This window comes from Elephas maximus, chromosome 3 (genome assembly GCF_024166365.1).
Source record: "Elephas maximus indicus isolate mEleMax1 chromosome 3, mEleMax1 primary haplotype, whole genome shotgun sequence".
Lineage (NCBI taxonomy): Eukaryota > Metazoa > Chordata > Mammalia > Proboscidea > Elephantidae > Elephas > Elephas maximus.
The window spans coordinates 135,900,437-135,918,909 of NC_064821.1; the positions used below are offsets into that span (position 1 = coordinate 135,900,437).

At 35.0% G+C, this 18,473-nt stretch overlaps 1 protein-coding gene across 3 annotated transcripts in view; it reads right to left on the minus strand.

Moving 5' to 3' along the window:
* Positions 1–18,473, minus strand: part of ODF2L (outer dense fiber of sperm tails 2 like) — a 64,176-nt gene that overhangs the window by 23,262 nt on the left and 22,441 nt on the right. For all 3 annotated transcript variants that reach the window (XM_049879675.1, XM_049879674.1, XM_049879676.1), the window contains exons 8-10: positions 14,088–14,273; positions 8,747–8,856; positions 7,470–7,605 (exon numbers count right to left, since the gene is read on the minus strand). In XM_049879675.1, coding sequence (XP_049735632.1) covers positions 7,470–7,605; positions 8,747–8,856; positions 14,088–14,273 — 432 coding nt within the window. The remainder of the gene's footprint in view (positions 1–7,469; positions 7,606–8,746; positions 8,857–14,087; positions 14,274–18,473) is intronic.

Consider the following 18,473-nt stretch of genomic DNA (forward strand, 5'->3'; position numbering starts at 1 on the left):
CAACAAAGAACAAAAAATGAGTCTAGGATCATATAAGGATGGGTATAGGCATATATATATACACGGATAGGTAAAGGTGTACATATACGTGAGAACACACAGAAGTAACTACATGTACCTGTAAACACAGACAGATACATATTCATTGAAAACACAACTACAGATACTCATCAGACATAACCAAACGCTTTCCGAGATTGGTTTTCTGGGTTTGAAGGCATAGAACCATAGTTTCACGGGACAATTCAGTTCATAAAGTTTACGTTCTGCATGCTAGTGAAGCGAGTAGCCTCTGGGGTCTCAAAAGCTTGTAAGCATCCATCTAATATGCAACTATTGGTCTCTACTTGTCAGGATCAAAAGAGCAGGAAGGTAACCAAAATCACAGAGAAGAAATAAGCATACAAGGCTGACAGCCTACACGAGCCACAAATTCAACTTTCCTGAGACCAGAAGAATTAGATGGTGCCTGGCTACCACAATGGGCCTATCTGACCGGGGGCATAACTGATGATCCTGGTTATAATGGGAGAAAAATGCAGAACAAAACCCAAATTCTTAAAAATGGCCAGACTAACTGGACTGCCTGAGACCAGAGGACTCCCTGAGGCGATCACCCTGAGACACTCTTTACACCTTGAACCCGAACTATCCCGAGATCACCTCCTAACAGAAAAGCAAAGTGACACATAAAATAAAGGCTACTATCCATTATTGTGCTACTAAAAATACACCTGTATGAGTCCAAAGGGTCAACACTCAATTCTAAGCAAAGATGAGAAGCGGGACAACCAGAACACAATGAGAATGTTGACACGATGTAAAAATGTAACTAATGTAAAAAATGACACTAATGATCAATTTGTGAGGAAACTGTCAAAGGGTAACCTAACTTGCTGTGTAAGCTTTCACCAAAAACACAATAAAATATTATTTAAAAAAAGACTTACGCAGGACATATATTTTAAAATTTACTGGCCAAAAAAAAAAAAAAGGCTTGAAAATAGACCAAGTTCACATATAGGAAGACTCAATGCTATTGACATATCAGTTTTTTCAAATTAAATTAAAGCTTTAAGACAATTCCAACAAAAGTATAATATTTTGTATATGAGAAAATTCATTTAAAATTCATATGGAAGAATAAATAGAAAATACAAGATAATAAAATTTTGAAAGGAATACTAAGTAGGGATCTTAGTACTTTTAGATATTAAAATGTAAAAAGAGCTAAAATTACTAAAAATACGAACAACAAACAACAAAAGATCAATTGAATAGAAAAGAAAAAGATAAAAATAGTATTTAGTATACATACAGGTAATATTTTTAAATCAATAGTGAAAAAGTAGGTCACTAAACAAATGGTAATAAGACTGCTTAACCATAAGGAAAAAAATTTTGTGAAGTATTATTTTTTACCTTTAACTCTTTAATTCATTTTGATTCATTTTTAGTGTTCTGTTGAGGCAAGTAGTTAACCCAACACTAAAAATGAATCAAAATGAATTAAAGAGTTAAATGCCAAAAATAAAGCTTTAAACTTTTTTAAAGAAGGTCTTCCCACATGTTTGAAGAAGCAACCAAACCCAAAAAACCAAACTCATTGCCATCGAGTTGATTCTGACTCATAGTGATCCTACGGGGCTGAGTAGAACTGCCCCATAAGGTTTTCAAGGAGCACTTGGTGGATTCAAACTGCTGACCTTTTGGTTAGCAGCTGAACTCTTAACCACTATGCCCCTGGGTTTCCGAAGAAGGAACAGCAGTTGGAAAATACAGCCTTGATGATAGGAATGACTCATGACATCACGTGATAGAATTTTGGAAGAGCAACTGCTTCTTTATTGCAAATACCTTTTTCAACAACATAAATGGTGACTATACATGGGGATAGCACCAAATGGAATGCACAGAAATCAAATTGGCTACATCTACGGAAAGAGACAATGGAAAAGCTCAATACCATCAGTCAGAACAAGGCCAGGGGCTTACTGCATGTGGAACAGACCAACAATTGCTCATACACAAGTTGGAGTTGAAGTTGAAGCTGAAGAAAATTAGAACGAGTCCGTGAGACCCAAAGTATGACTTTGAGTATATCCCATCCGAATTTAGAGATCATCTCAAGAATAGATTTGACATATTGAACACTAATGACCGAAGACCAGATGAGTAATGGAATGACATCAAGGACATCATACATAAAGAAAGCAAGAGGTCATTAAAAAGACAAGAAAGAAAGATCAAAATGGATGTCAGAAGAGACTCTGAAACTTACTCTTGAACATCAAGTAGTTAAAGCAAAAGGAAGAAATGATGAAGTAAAGAGATAAACAGAAAATTTCAAAGGGCAGCTCGAGAAGACACAGTAAAGGTTTATAATGACGTGTGCAAAAACCTGGAGTTAGAAAAACAAAAGGGAAGAACAGGACTGGCATTTCTCAAGCTGAAAGAACCCAAGAAAAAATTCAAGCCTCGAGTTGCAGTAATAAAGGATTCTATGGGGAAAATATTAAACGATGCAGGAAGCATCAAAAGAAGATGGAAGGAATACAGAGTCACTATACCAAAAAGAATTGGTCGACATTCAGCCATTTCAGGAGGGAGCATATGATCAAGAACGAATGGTGCTGAAGGATGAAGTCCAAGCTGCACTGAAGACACTGGCGAAAAACAAGGCTCCAGGAACTGATGGAATACCAATTGCAATGTTTCAACAAATGGATGCAGCTCTGGAAGCACTTACTCCTCTATGCCAAGAAATTTAGAAGACAGCTACCTGTGGCCAACTGACTGGAAGAGATTCATATTTGTACTCATCCCAAAGAAAAGAGGTCCAACAGAATGTGGAAATTATCAAGCAATATCATTAATATCGCACACAAGTAAAACTTTGCTGAAGATCATTCAAAAGCAGCTGCAGCTAGAAATTCAAGCTGGACTCAGAAGAGGACGTGGAACAAGTGGTATCATTGCTGATATCAGATGGATCATGGCTGACATCAGAGAATACCAGAAAGATGTTTACCTGTGTTTTACTGACTATGCAAACGCATTCAACTATGCAGATCACAACAAATTATGGCTAACATTGCAAAGAATGGGAATTCTACAACACTTAATAGTGCTCATGAGGAACCTGCACTTAGACCAAGAGGCAGTCATTCTAACAGAACAAGGGAATACTGTGTAATTTAAAGTCAAGAAAGGTGTGTGTCAAGGTTGTAATCTTTCACCATACTTATTCAATTTGTATGTTAAGCAAATAATCCAAGAAGCTGGACTGTATGAAAAACATGGCATCAGGATTGGAGGAAGCATTAACAACCTGTGTTATGCAGATGACACAACCTTGCTTGTGGAAGGTGAAGAGGACTTGAAGCATTTACTGACGAAGATCAAAGACTACAGCCTCCAGTATGGATTGCACCTCAACATAAAGAAAACAGAAGTCCTCACAACTGGACGAATAAGCAACATCATGATAAACTGAGAAAACATCGAAGTGGTCAAGGATTTCATTTTATTTGGATACACAATCAACGCCCAGGGAAGCAGCAGTCAAGAAATCAAAAGATGCATTGCACTAGCCAAATCTGCTGCAAAAGACCTCTTTCAAGTGTTAAAAAGCAAAGATCTCACTTTAAGGATAAGGTGTGCCTGACCCAAACCATGGTGTTTTCAATAGCCTCATACGCATGTGAAACCTGGACAATGAATAAGAAGACTGAAAAAGAATCAATGCATTTGAATTATGGTGTCGGCAAAGATAATTGAATATACCATGGACTGCTGAAAGAACAAAAAATCTGAAAAATCTGTCTTGAAAGAAATACAGCCCTAATGCTCCTTAGAAGCAAGGATGGAGAGACTTTGTCTCAGGTACTTTGGACATGTTATCAGGAGGGATAAATCCCCGGAGAAGGATATCATGCTTTGTAATTTTTTTTTAATATAGACCCCACACCCCAGTGCCATCGAAACTGAGAGACCCTCAAGGAGATGGCCTGACACAGAATGGGATTAAGCATAGCAATGATTGTGAGGATGGCGCAGGACCGGGCAGTTTCGTTCTGTAGTACATAGGGTAGCTATGAGTCGGAACAGACTCAATGGCACCTAACAACAACACGAGGAGCCCTGGTGGCTCAGTGGTTAAAATGCTCAGCTACTAGTTGAAAGGTCAGCTGTTCGAACCCACCAGTCACTCCACAGGAGAAAAGATGTGGCAATCTGTTTCTGTAAAGATTTACAGCCTTGGAAACCCTATGGAGTAGTTCTACCCTGTCCTGTAGGGTCGCTATGAGTTGGAATCGACTAGACAGAAGTGGGTTTGGTTTCGGTTTGGTTAGGTTATAGTTGAGTTAGTATTTTTATTAAGGTTGTTATTTTTGTTAATGATCTACTAATTAGAAAGTCAATATAAGTGACTAAACTTGATAAATCAAGAAACAGTGGTAAAAGTATATGATTTAGAGATATGCAGATAACAATCAAGAGATACAAAAATAGAAAACTTTTAAAGAATTAAAACTAGTTTTCAAAAAGTTGCAAATTAAAACCATAGACACCAATTTAACCTGTCAAAATAACCAAAATAAAAACAATAAATGCATTTAATTTCCAGTGCTGATGAGGTATAGAGAACTGATGGCAATACAGAGGATGTAATATTTTCAAGAAGAAATTTGGCAAAGCATGTCAAGACCTTTAAAGATATTCATATTCTTTGACCCAGTAATTTCATATCTAGGAATCTAACAAAGATAAAGAAAACACAACAAAAATTTTATTTACAAAAAAGTTCACCAGAACACTATTTATAAATGTTAAAAAACTGGGAATAAATATGAATGTCCAACAGGAAAGAATAGTTAAGTAAACTACATAATACTTCAATAAGGAATATATATTACAGAGTAATTTTAAATTATCTTAATAAAGAATTTATATTATATATTACACACCCTAATATATTTTTCCATATTAAAGTGAATGAATCAAGATATATTCAGTTTAATAATAACTATGAAAAAAAACAGAAATGTTACAAAATGTGGTTATCTCTGGTAGATGTGGGATGACAGGTTATTTTGTTCTTTCCTTTAGTTTCCATATTCTATAGTTTCCAAGTTTACCATAAAAAAACAAACCCATTGCAATAGAGTCGATTCCAACTATAGTGTCCCTCCATGACAGAGTAGATCTGCTCCATAGGGTTTCCAAGGGGTGGCTGGTGGATCTGAATTGCCAACCTTTTGGTTAGCAGCCAAGCTGTTAGCCACTGCGCCACCAGGGCTCCGAGTTCACCATAATGAGTATGCATTCTTCTTTCCAAAGATAATTCAAGATAATGGACAATCAGAAGTAGGAGGAACCATGTCTATTGAAAATTTTATTTTCTAAAGACAACACAAGAATTTCACATTGCTTGGTAGGACTAAAATGGACTAAAGAAATTTTCTGAAGGAAAAAAAAAATCCAATTCTGAATGTAACTGTTAAAAACTTAATTAAGGTGAGATAACTTTGATTTATCTTTCCCGACAAAATATAGCCAAAAGCAATTACATTACTAAATAAGTTAAAGGTGAGAAAAGTAGGATCTTGTCGCTGGTCATTCAGGAATGCTCTGCTCATTCCTAAGTGACCACAGGCAACAGGGCTGCCAATTTCAAGTCCTCCACTTCAAACTGCTTGAGTTCTCCGTTTAGAACACAACCAATTTGAGACTGACGAGTCTGGCCTTGCCCACTGATCTAAAAAGGAACCATGATGAGAAAAATTACCAACTTTATAAACCAATGGAGGAAAAATATCTTTCAGATTTGGGTAATCCATTGCCTTTCTGTCATATATATTAATCAATCTTTAATTACTACACACTGTACATCTCCTACATAGACAGATCAGTACCTAGAAAATAAGCTGGCCCCTGGGGACATATGACAAAACATACAATGAATAAAATTCTCTCTCTGGTACATGGCACTTTCCATATGTAGTGAAACATAGGTTTAGAAAAAGGTAAAGAGATTTGGGTGCATCTCCAATTTTCTTTTAGAAAATAATCTTTCTAAGTAACAGTTAAGAAACTTAAAGCCTGGAATACCATCATTTTGTTACGATGATTTTCTTTGGTGATAATCTTTTAAATTTCTAGTTTCTTTTTTCATAAACAAACTCATAAAAATAGTTCATTATAATTTTTACATAATGTCAACAAAATTTTAAGCAAGTAATTGTAGTAATTTTTACAAGAAAAAGAAATGAATAAATTTCTAATGTAAAATAAAACTTAACCCTTAAAAGAAATAAAGTCTTAGCATTTCTTTCTTAATACTAAAGGTAACTTTTCTCTCAAGTACCACATAAATTATCTACATTCAAGACTTCTCAGTACATAGAATAAATGCACATTTTTTAAGCTAAGTCTAAATGCAGTGATAAAGTCAAACTATTATAAACAGCAAAACAATGTTAAATGCTTATTTTACAAGTTTCTCTAAAATGTACTCTAAGCGACTAATATACTATTACTAATCCTGTGTACACAAATTTTATTTCACAGTTTAAAAAAATTCTTTTCTGTCTTCTATTTTATGTTCTCTAAAAGCAGTATTATGGAAGCAAAAGTCATGCCATCACCTTTAGTCAAGTCTCATCTGGTTGACTGAAAACTTAAAAATCTTTTTCTCAGAAAGAAAAAGCTTGTTTCCCATCACTTTTCTGTTACACATACAAACTAATCACCCCTTGGGTTTCCGCTAAGTTGGAAAATTCCTTCTGGTTATGAAGAAGCCAAGAACATACTTTCTGGTTTCAAACAGACCAGGCTTGAGGTTGTATCCTATCGTAACCATGACACCTAGAAATAATCTTATACATTAAAGTCAACATGATTTTGGATGATTCACTTAAGTGCTAAAATTAGATAGTAAATAGTTTGTTTTTTTTTTAAGTTGAGACAGAGACGGTTATTTAACTTTCTAAATCTTATTTGGTACTGTTGAAAACAAATTTTTAACATGTATTTGTGTATCAACTACTGACAATGAAATACATATATGTGTGCATGTAATATGGGTATCTAATACAGATATTCAGAAATAGACATATAAGTAATTTTAAAAGTTACTCATTATAATGATATTCTACTACTCTGAGACACATAAAGGACAAAATAAGAGCACTATACTAAACATACTTCATTACTTCAAGCTACTTCTACTAAGTAGACTAAGTTGTTATTACATAATACATGCACAAGTACATGCACATAAATATACGTATAAAAAAGGTTACTCATTATAATGATATTCTACTACTCTGAGACACATAAAGGACAAAATAAGAGCACTATACTAAACATACTTCATTACTTCAAGCTGCTTCTACTGAGTAGACTAAGTTGTTATTACATAATACATGTACAAGTACATGCACATAAATATACATATATATTACCTTTAATTTTGTATTCTCAAGATTGAGAGTTTCATTTTCATGTTCAATGGACTGAAGTTGTCTAAGAATTTCTTCACATGAATTTTTTCCATGGTCTTCCATTTTCTTCAGGTCTTCCAAAAGATTAGTGATTTGCCTTTATAAAATGAATGATACATTTTACAAAAGTCATAGAAATTTTTATTCAAATAATACATTTGATTGAAATCATTCTAATAGGGTACACTGTTTCAAATAGGAAACATGTAAAAAGTTACTAGAATTAATAGAACAAGAGCAATAGGAAGAAATAAGCTAAAGAGTTATCACAGAAGTGACAGCTAAACCAGCTGCTACAAGTCTCTGCTATGGCCACAATCTAAACATCTTTCTTTTCTCTCTCTTTCATTTATCTTTTCTCCATTTCCTTTGCCCATATTTTAATGATGTCTGATAAACACAAAAATAGTTTAAGCAAACTGGTGTTATCTGGAATTAGAAACAACTGCCCATTGATGATGTCAACAAAAAATTATACAATATTCTTTTCTGGATTCAATACCATGTCTGAATTATTACCTACAGGTATGCTTCTCTGTCTGTCTCATTCACACACTTATTCATGTACACACAACAGTTTCAGAGCAAAGTTTAATAAGAGGATCAAGGGAGGCAATAACAATTAATACTTAGAAAAAAATTATATATGCAGGTTTTCAATGATAAAAATAAGAATATTCAGGAAACAAAACATTTAATAATATTCAGGGTTCATTATTGTTAGCTTATCTATAACAAATTTCAAATCACAAAATATATGTATTTTTATTCATTTATTATCTTTGTTATACAGTTTTAAGGAATTTTAATTAAGGAATAATACTTTTTAAGATTTTGAAAGCATTTATACATTATAGTATAAATGTTTTAACATATACCCACTTATTGCACATTCTTATTTAATAGAGAAATATCACTTCCATCTTAAGACAAAATTAGTATTAAGTTACTACATGTGCTAGATGACATACACTCAAATAGCATATACTGACCTACAAGTTCAAAATTTCAAAATGTGAACACCAATGCACTTTTAATGGGTGATTTTTTTTTTTGCATTTTTATAGTAAAGTAAAACAGGAAAAGTTTATAGAATTACAAATAGCAAAAATAAATTAGATAGACAGCACCTTTACCACATGTAACACAGAAGGACGAACATACAAACCATTCAAAATTGAGGAGAACAGAAAATACTAAACAGAAAGATTCTAAGTTTGTTTGTTTTTCCCCCTTACTTTTTCAGTGTTTCGATCTGAACCTCCAACTCGGTTTTTTCTATTATAACTTTCTCGTAATGATTTTTCCAAGCAGTGGAAGCTGAAATTGTTTCAGACAACTTGGCTTCCTAAAAAATACATAAAGTACTCACATTGTAACTGAAGAATGTTTTTGTTTTGTTCAGGGACATAAACACAAATGTATTACAAATAAGGAAATACTCATCCTATAAAGTATAGAGCTTTTATTATGAGAAAATTGCAGTGTACTACTCTAAAAGCAGGAAAGTTTTAAAGTAAATATTAATAAAAACTCTATATTACTAATATGTTATATGCACATAGTGGCACTTGCAACTTGATCATTTTAAAGGATGCTGATGCAACCATTTTCAAATAATGCTTCATATTAATTCCCTTTCTATTTACTGGACTTTTTTTTTTGCCTCCTATATACAGAAGATGCTAACTACCACATAAACATCAGAGGAAGAAAGAAGACCTCTATGGTGTATGTAGAAACTATCATCAAACCCACATCTCCATGGCATTTAACCATACAGCTTATTCATCTTTGTTATAATGACACCAGGCTCTGTTTGGTAGAGGTCACCCTGTCAGCCTTTGAATACTGCTACTGCCAAAAAAAAGAGGTGAACATGGTAGTAGTAACTTATCCAGTTTGAATGTGAGCTCCATGAAGTATGGATTTTGCTTATTTCGTTCACTGTTGTTTTGGTGTAGTGGTTACGAACTCAGCTGTTAACCAAAATGTCAGCAGTTCAAATCTACGAGCTGCTCCTTGGAAACCATACAGGGCAGTTCTACTCTGTCCTATAGGGTCGCTATGTATCACAGTTGACTTGGTGGCAGCAAGTCTGGTCTTTTGGTTCTGGAACAAGTATTTCTAGGATCTCGAACAGTGCCTGGCACACAGTAGGCACTCAACAAATAAGTGTCAAATGAATCAGCCCTTTGAAGATTCACCTAAAGAGCTGTAACCATTGTGCCCCTTGTCTGCATTCTACAGAAAAACAAACTGCACTGAAATGGCAACAGTGCCAGTAATTACTAATCAGAAGACCCAGAAGTAGTAATGACAAAAGCTAACATTTATTGGGTACTCCTTGTTTCCTTCCATCATTCATTCATTTATTCACTGAACAAGTATTTATTGAACATCTATTATGTGTAAGGAAACACTGATGGTGTAGCAGTTAAGTGCTACAGCTGCTAACCAAAAGTTCAGCAGTTCAAATCCACCAGGTGCTCCTTGGAAACTCTATGGGGCAGTTCTACTCTGTCCTATAGGGTCGCTATGAGTTGGAATCGACTTGAGGGCAACGGGTTTAGCCGTTTTTACTATGTGTAAGATATTTTCTGTTTATATTTTTTCACAGTAATATTTTTGATATATTGAAGGTTAGTATTATTTTCATATTTTATCAAAAATAAAATTTAATATACATTATGAAATATAAGTTGAGTATTTAAATTATGATGTAATTAAAATATTTAGAAATTTTATCTTTATAGAAAGCAATTGATATACTACTTTCTCAGGGGATTATAGCCAAAAGGTATGTAACTTACATAGCTAATTAGTATGACATTCTTAGAATGTAGGAACCAGCCTGTGACGGAATCATTTTCCTGGAGACATTCTGAGGTGGCCTACCTTTTTTCTTTGCTTTAAGGAAATGGCACATCTTAGCCACCAGAAGCTAATTTAGAATCCGTCAAATTTTCAAAGAAGAAAATGGGATAATTCTTCAGTGTACCAGATCCCTGTTACAAAGCATTTAACATCCCAGGCTCTTGGGTACTAAATGTCAGAATCAGTTTTCCCCAGCACTTTAAACATCTTCATTTCTTTTTTCATCTGTCCTTGTAAACATGCAGACATAAAGCAAAAGCTCCCTTCACCCTTCCTTCCACTGCATTCAAACTGTACCTGAACTGGTAACTTGCCTTGATTGTTAGCAGTAACCAAGTTGGCCCCCAGCTCATGGAGACCCCGTGAACAATGGGGTGGAACCAGTGTGATCCATAGGGTTTTTACGCATTGATTTTCAGAAGTAGATTGTCAGGCCTTTCTTCCTAGCCTGTCTTAGTCTGGAAGGTCTCCTGAAATCTGTTCAGCATCACAGCAACATGCAAATCTCCACTGACAGACAGGTGGCTGCACTTGAGGTGCACTGGCTCACTGGCTGGGAATTGAACCCAGGTCTCCTGCAAGGAAGGCAAGAATTCTACCACTGAACCACTGCTGCCTTCGAATGGGTTTAATTATCAAAGACCATGGACCTTCGCAAGTCCTCATTCTCCTTGACCTCTCTGTAGTGCTTGGCAAATTTCAGGCATTATGTAGATATGTATTATAATATGCAAATTTGACATCTTTGATATGATCTATTATTTAGCCCTTGTATTGTTGCTAAACTGTTCGTGTCTTTGGACTTAAGACACTGTTTTAAACAATGGCATTCAGAGGTAAATGGGAAAAGTAAATGCCTGCTTCCCAGGGCTTATATTCCAGCAGAGGGAAATAGTTTAAAAAATAAGTAAACTAATTAACAAATGAAATAATTTCAGACTCTAGTAAGTATTAAGTGCTATAAAGAAAATTTAACATGGTGATATGACTAATTGTTGTGGGCCTACTTCAAAAGGAGTGGTCAGGGAAGACCTTTCTGAAGAGATGTCAGTTAAAAACACATCTGAATGATTAAAAAAAGAAGCACTTATCGCCAGCCCAGGAAGAATATTTCAGCTAGAGGCAACAGTAAACAAACAGGGCAAAAAAAGGAACAAACCATTTCTGCTGATGAACAGAAAGGTTACCAGCTGCCATCCAGTTGACGGCAAATATGGCAAACCCCACGTGTGTCAAAATGGAACCACGCTTTATAGGGTTTTCAATGGCTGATTTTTCATAAATAAATGGGCAGGCCCTTCTTTTGAGGTGCCTCGGGATATACTTGAACCTCCAAACTTTCGGTTAGCAGCCAAGCACTTAACAATTTGCACCACCCAGGGACTCAGAAAAGGTGGTTATTATGGCAAAAATGTAGTGTGGCTAGGCACTATGCTTTGACATAGATTTTTTTCATTTATTCCTCCTTGGAGTCGGAATCGACTCCACAGCAACGGGCCTTTTTTTTAAGTGTTAAAAAGCAAAGACGTCACTTTGAGGACTAAGGTGCACCTGACCCAAGCCGTGGTATTTTCAATCACCCCATAGGTATGTGAAAGCTGGACAATGAGTAAAGAACCAGAGAAGAATTGATGCCTTTGAATTATAATGTGGGCAAAGAATACTGAATATACCACAGACTGCCAGAAGAATGAAAGTCTGTCTTGGAAAAAGTACAGCAAGAATGCTCCTTAGAAGTGAGGATGGCAAGACTTCGTCTCACGTACTTTGGACATGTTATCAGGAGGGACCAGTCCCTGGAGAAGGACATCATGGTTGGTAAAGTAGAGGGTCAGTAAAAGAGATGATGACCCTCGACAAGATGGACTGACACAGTGGCTGAAATGATGGGCTCAAACATAGCAATAATTGTGAGGATGGTGTAGGACTGCGCAGTGTCTCATTCTGCTGTACACAGGGTCATTGAGTAGGAACCGACTCGATGGCACCTAACAACAACAACAACAACAACACAATCATACGATAGGTATTATTATTGTGCCCTGTCTTAGTTATCTAGTGCTGCTGTAACAGAAATACCACAAGTGAGTGTCTTTAACAAACTGAATTTTATTTTCTCACAGTTTTCATAGTGACCCTATAGGACAGAGTAGAACTGCCCCATTGGGTTTCCAAGGAGAGGCTGGTAGATTCGAACTGCTGACTTTTTCGTTAGCAACCTGAGCTCTTAACCATGGTGCCACCAGGGCTCCTCTCAAAGTTTAGGAGTCTAGAAATCCAAATTCAGGGTGCTGGCTTCAGGGGAAGGCTTTCTCTCTCTGTCAGCTCTGGAGGAAGGTGTTTGTCTATTCTGAGCTTCTGCTCCTGGGCAGTCTTCATGTGGCTTGGCATTTCTCTTTCCCCATCTGTTTCCTAGCTTGCTTAAATAACTCTTTTATATCTCAAAAGAGACTGACTCAAGATAGACCCTACACTAATCTTGCCTCATTAACATAACACAGACAACCCATTCCTAAATGGGATTATAACCACAGGCATGGAAGTTAGGATTTACAACACATACTTTGAAGGGACATAATTCAATCCATAACATGCCCCATTTTATAAATTTAGAATTTAGAATGGTTAAATAACTTACCCAAAGTCACAAGGTTAACAAGTGGCGGAGTCTTCCTATACTAAAATCTGGGACACAGATGATATTTAAATAGGAAAACTCCAACAATGTTAATGACTCAATTAGTTTTTACCACTCAACAATATCTTCAGATATTTAACCATATCTACAACCTTCTAGACTTTGAACCTGGTCTTCAATTCTTTTATCTAAATTCTTTTGAATATAGGTTAAATATTAGAGCCTTAAAAATGTTAACAATTAAGATTATAAAATATTAAGTTGTTTTGTTCACACAAGCTCTTGTACAAGTCTGTTTTCATTTCTAAAAGCCTCTGATAATTCTATAAGCCTTAACACAAGTTCTTAAGAGGTATGATACCAGAGAGGCATTAAAAAGTGTAAATGTTTTAGTAATTGGCAATTGAATAAATACAATTCATTAAAAACAACAAAGGATTAAGTCCATTTTTCAACTGTATACTACAACCAAAGATATTTTTCACATGGTGTCTTTACGTCAGCATATGGGTTTAAATGCATTACAGAGATTAAATGAAGTAAATTACTGAATAAAGTCATATGGCCTAATAACATAAATCAGCATTTCTCAAACTGATGTTCCTTACAGCCAGTTCCAAGAGTTGTTTTGTGGGAAAAAGAAGAGTTCTGTGGTTAAACAAGTGTGGGAAACTCTTGAGTTCCACAGACTTAATTGCACTGCACTACTGAAGGACTCCTCTGAACCTTTAATATGCTAACATACAATGTAAATTTCCAAGGGAGAATTTATGTGAAGTGTTACCTTTAGTTAGTTGGCCATAGAAGTCTTTTGTGTGTGGGGGGGACACAATTTGATATCTCCTTTAAGTAACATTCCAAAGGAAATGCTGATACAATTTAACACACAAATTTGATATCTTTGAAAATAGGATACTGAAGCATAGAGTGTAAAGAATGTTTGTCTAGTATCAGGAGCATTAAGAGAAGAATAAAATTATGATATTAAGCATCATGACATTAACTACACAAACTTAACTAAAAACAAAAAATATATCTTTAAAAAAAATAATATATATACTCACCTGGTCTCTAATTTGGGAAGTAAGGTTTTCAATGTTTTCCATAAAATGTTCAAGCCTTTTTTTGTAAGCTTTAGATGCCTTCTTCAGAGCTATGGCTTTTTGCTTACTTGATTCTTTGATCACTACAGCCTCACGCTTATTCTTTCTCAATTGTAAATTCCATTTAGCTATCTTTGTTTCTAAGCTCTAAAAAAAAAAAAAAAAAGCAACAATTAAATCATTTTATGACTCTAATATTTATGTAAACATTATAAAAATATGTAGAAAATCTTCCAGACAGATATTATCAAAACAATCATAAGGTTAATAAAAAGCAAAACAGTAGAGAAATATGATTTTACCAATGCTTATTTGTAACCAGTTACAGAATGCATATTTAAAATATATGTCTACACAAAACCAAAGCTACTTATTAAAGACACTAATATTAATGATTACGGTACAAACACTAACTTCATTAAAAAAAATTTTTGTGATTAAATTTTTTTTTCTACAAAACTCTCTTTCAAATATGATGATGAAATTAGTACATTTCCAGATAAACAGAAATTAACAGAATATGTAAAAACCAAGCCAAACTTACAAGAATTATTAAAGGGAGTCCTTCATTCTGAGAACAAACAACATCATAGACTGAATCTAGGAGAGAAGATTGTACCAGCCAGCTACCAACCTAGGAAATGAACTCTCAAGGACTATCCAAAACCAAAAGAATTACAACAAGGAACCAAAGAGGTAAATTTATAAATGACAACAATGTCAGAACAATAAAAGAGGGAATAAACAGTGTAGGTATAGAACTTTCTAATAGCGAGAGAGAGAAAGGCAAGGTGATACCAAATAATAATAGACTGGTTCAAATCTAGGAAGATAAGGGCAAATTTCAAGGTAAAAACAAAGAAAGTTAACAAAACTACGTATCAAAATGAAGAAAAACATAAAATCTCAATAAAAACAAAATCTACAAAAACAAAAGAAATGAAAAAGAAACCCACAAACAAAAGGAATTCAGCACAGGAAAGTAAGAGGAACAAAGACAATGCTAGCACCACAAAAAAAAAGCAATACAAAATGACAGCAATAAACTCACACCTATCAATAATTACACTGAATGTAAATGGCCTAAATGGACCCATAAAGAGACAGAGAGTAACAGAATGGACAAAAAACAGGATCCATCAATATGCTGTCTACAAGAGACACACCTGAGGAAAAAAAATGTAAATTTATTAAAAATCAAATGATGGGAAAAAAATATATCAAGCAAATAGCTACCAAAAAAGAGCAGGAGTGGAAATACTAATGTCAGATAAAATAGACTTTAAAACAAAATCCACCATAAAAGACAAAGGGCACTATATATAATGATTAAATGGATGATCCATCATGAAGACTTAACCATAATAAACACCTATGCACTCAGTGACAGGGCTCCAAAATACATAAAACAAACTCTAACAGCACTGAAAAGAGAAATTAACAGTTCCACAATAAATAGTGGGAGACCTCAACATGCCACTCTCGGTAATGGACAGAACATCTACAAAGAAACTCAGCAAAGATACAGAAGAGCTAAAGGGCACAATCAGCCAACTTGACCTCATAGACACATATAGAACACTCCACCCAACAGCTGCAACACTCTTTTACAATGCACATGGAACATTCTCCAGAATAGACCACATCTTAGGCCACAGAGCAACCTTCAACAAAATCCAAAACACTGAAATAATACAAATATCTTCTCTGATCACAACACAATCAAAGTAAAAATTAACAGGAAGAGCAAGGAAAAAAATCAATTACATGGAAATTGAACAACACTTTATTTAAAAACCACTGGGCAATACAAGAAATCAAAGACTGAATCAAAAAATTCTAGGATCAAACAAGAATGAAAACACATCTACCAAAACCTTTGGAACACAGCAAAGGCAGTCCTCAGAGGTCAATTTGTTGCAATAGATGCACACATCAAAAAAGAAGGGTCAAAACATTAGCTATACAACTTGAACAAGTAGGGACAGAACAGCAAAAGAAGCCCACAGGCACCAGAAGAAAAGAAATAGTAAAGATCAGAGCAGAAATAAATGAAATAGAGAACAGAAAAACAATAGAATCTACAAAACCAAAAGTTGGTTCTTTCAAAGTGTCAACAAAATCAACAAACCACTGGCCAAAATGACAAAAGAAAAACAAGACAGGAAGCAAATAACCCAAATAAGAAATGAAATGGGGCACATTACAACAGACTCAGCTGAAATAAAAAGGATCATAACAGAGTATTATGAAAAACTATACTCCAACAAATTTGAAAACCTAGAGGAAATGGACAAATTTCTGGAAACACACTACCTACCCAATCCAACACAAAACAATGTTGAAAATATGAACAGACCCATAACAAGGGAAGAGATGGAAAAGGTAACAAAAAAACTCCCAACAAAAAAAAGCCCTGGCCCAGATGGCTTCACTGGAGAATTCTACCAAACATTCAGAGAAGAGCTTACACCAGTACTACTCAAACTATTTCAGAACATAGACAAGAAAGGGATACTTCTGAATTCATTCTATGAAGCCAGCATAACCCTGATACCAAAACCAGGCAAAGACACCACAGAAAAAGAAAATTACAGGCCAATATCCCTCATGAATATAGATACATAAATTCTCAACAAAATTCTAGCCAATAGGATTCAGCATCATATCGAAAAAATAATACACCACGACCAAGTAGGATTCACACCAGGTATGCAAGGATGGTTCAACATTAGAAAATAAAGCAGCGTAATCCACCACATAAATAAAAGGAAAGAAAAGAATCACACGATCATCTCAATTGGTGCAGAAAAGGCATTCGACAAAGTCCAACACCCATTCCTGATAAAAACTCTCAATAAAATAGGTATAGAGGGGAAATTTCTCAACATAATAAAGGGCAGCTATGCAAAACCAACCATTCTTAATGGACAGTGGCTGAAAACATTCCCTTTGAGAACAGGAACAAGAAAAGGATGCCCTTTATCACCATTCCTACTTAACATTGTGCTGGAAGTCCTAACTAGAGCAATAAGGCAAGAAAAAGAAATAAAGGGCATCCAATTTGGTAATGAAGTTAAACTGTCCCTATTTGCATATGATATGATACTATACATAGAAACCCAAAAGACTTCACGAGAAAGCTACTGGAACTAATAGAAAGATTCAGCAGAGTAGCATGATACAAGATAAACACACAGAAATCAGTTGGCTCCCTATGGTACAATAAAGAGAAGGATGAAAAGAAAATCATGGAAATACCATTTATAACAACCCCTGAAAAAATAAAATACTTACAAATAAATCTAACCAGGGATGTAAAAGAGCTATACAAAGAAAACTACAAAACACTACTGCAAGAAACCTAAAGAGATCTACATAAATGGAAAAACATACCACCCTCATGGATAAATAGACTCAACATTGTGAGAATGACAAGCCTACCCAAAGCAATTTACAAATACAATGCAATACCGATCAAAATAACAACATTCTTTAAAGAGATGGAAAAACTTATCATTAACTTTATATGGAAAGGCAAGAAGCCCCAGATAAGTAAAGCACTACTGAAGAAGAATAAAGTAAGAGAACTTGCACTACCTGACCTCAGAACCTATTATACAGCTACGGCAGTCAAAACAGCCTGATGCTGGTTCAGCGATAGATGCATTGACCAGTGGAACAGAATTGAGAAAAAAAAAGAATTGAGAACCCAGATGTAAATCTATTCACGTATGGCCACCTGATCTCCCACAAGGGCCCAAAGTCCATCAAATGGGGAAAAGACAGTCTTTTAAACAAATGGTGCTGGGCAAAACTGGATGTCCATCTGCAAAAAAAATGAAACAGGGCCCATACCTCATACCATATACAAAAACTAATTCAAAATGGATCAAAGACATAAATATAAAGCCAAAAACAATTTATTAAGTTCATAGAAGACAAAAAGGGATCAACACTAGGGGTCCTAATACTTGACATTAATAGTACACAAACCCCAACCAACAACACACAAACTCCAGAACATAAGCTAGACAACTGGGATCTTCTAAAAATTAAACACTTACGCTCATCAAAAGACTTCAAAAAGAGTAAAAAGAGAACCTACAGACTGGGAAAGAATTTTTGGCTATTGCAAATCAGATAAAGGTCGAATCTCTAAAATGTACATGAAAATCCAACACCTCTACAACAAAAAGACAAATAATTCAATTGAAAAATGAGCAAAGGAAAAGAACAGACACTTTACCAAAGAAGACATTCAAGGCGCCAACAGACACATGAGGAAATGTCAGCCATTAGAAAAATGCAAATCAAAACCAGAATGAGATACTGTCTCACCCTGGC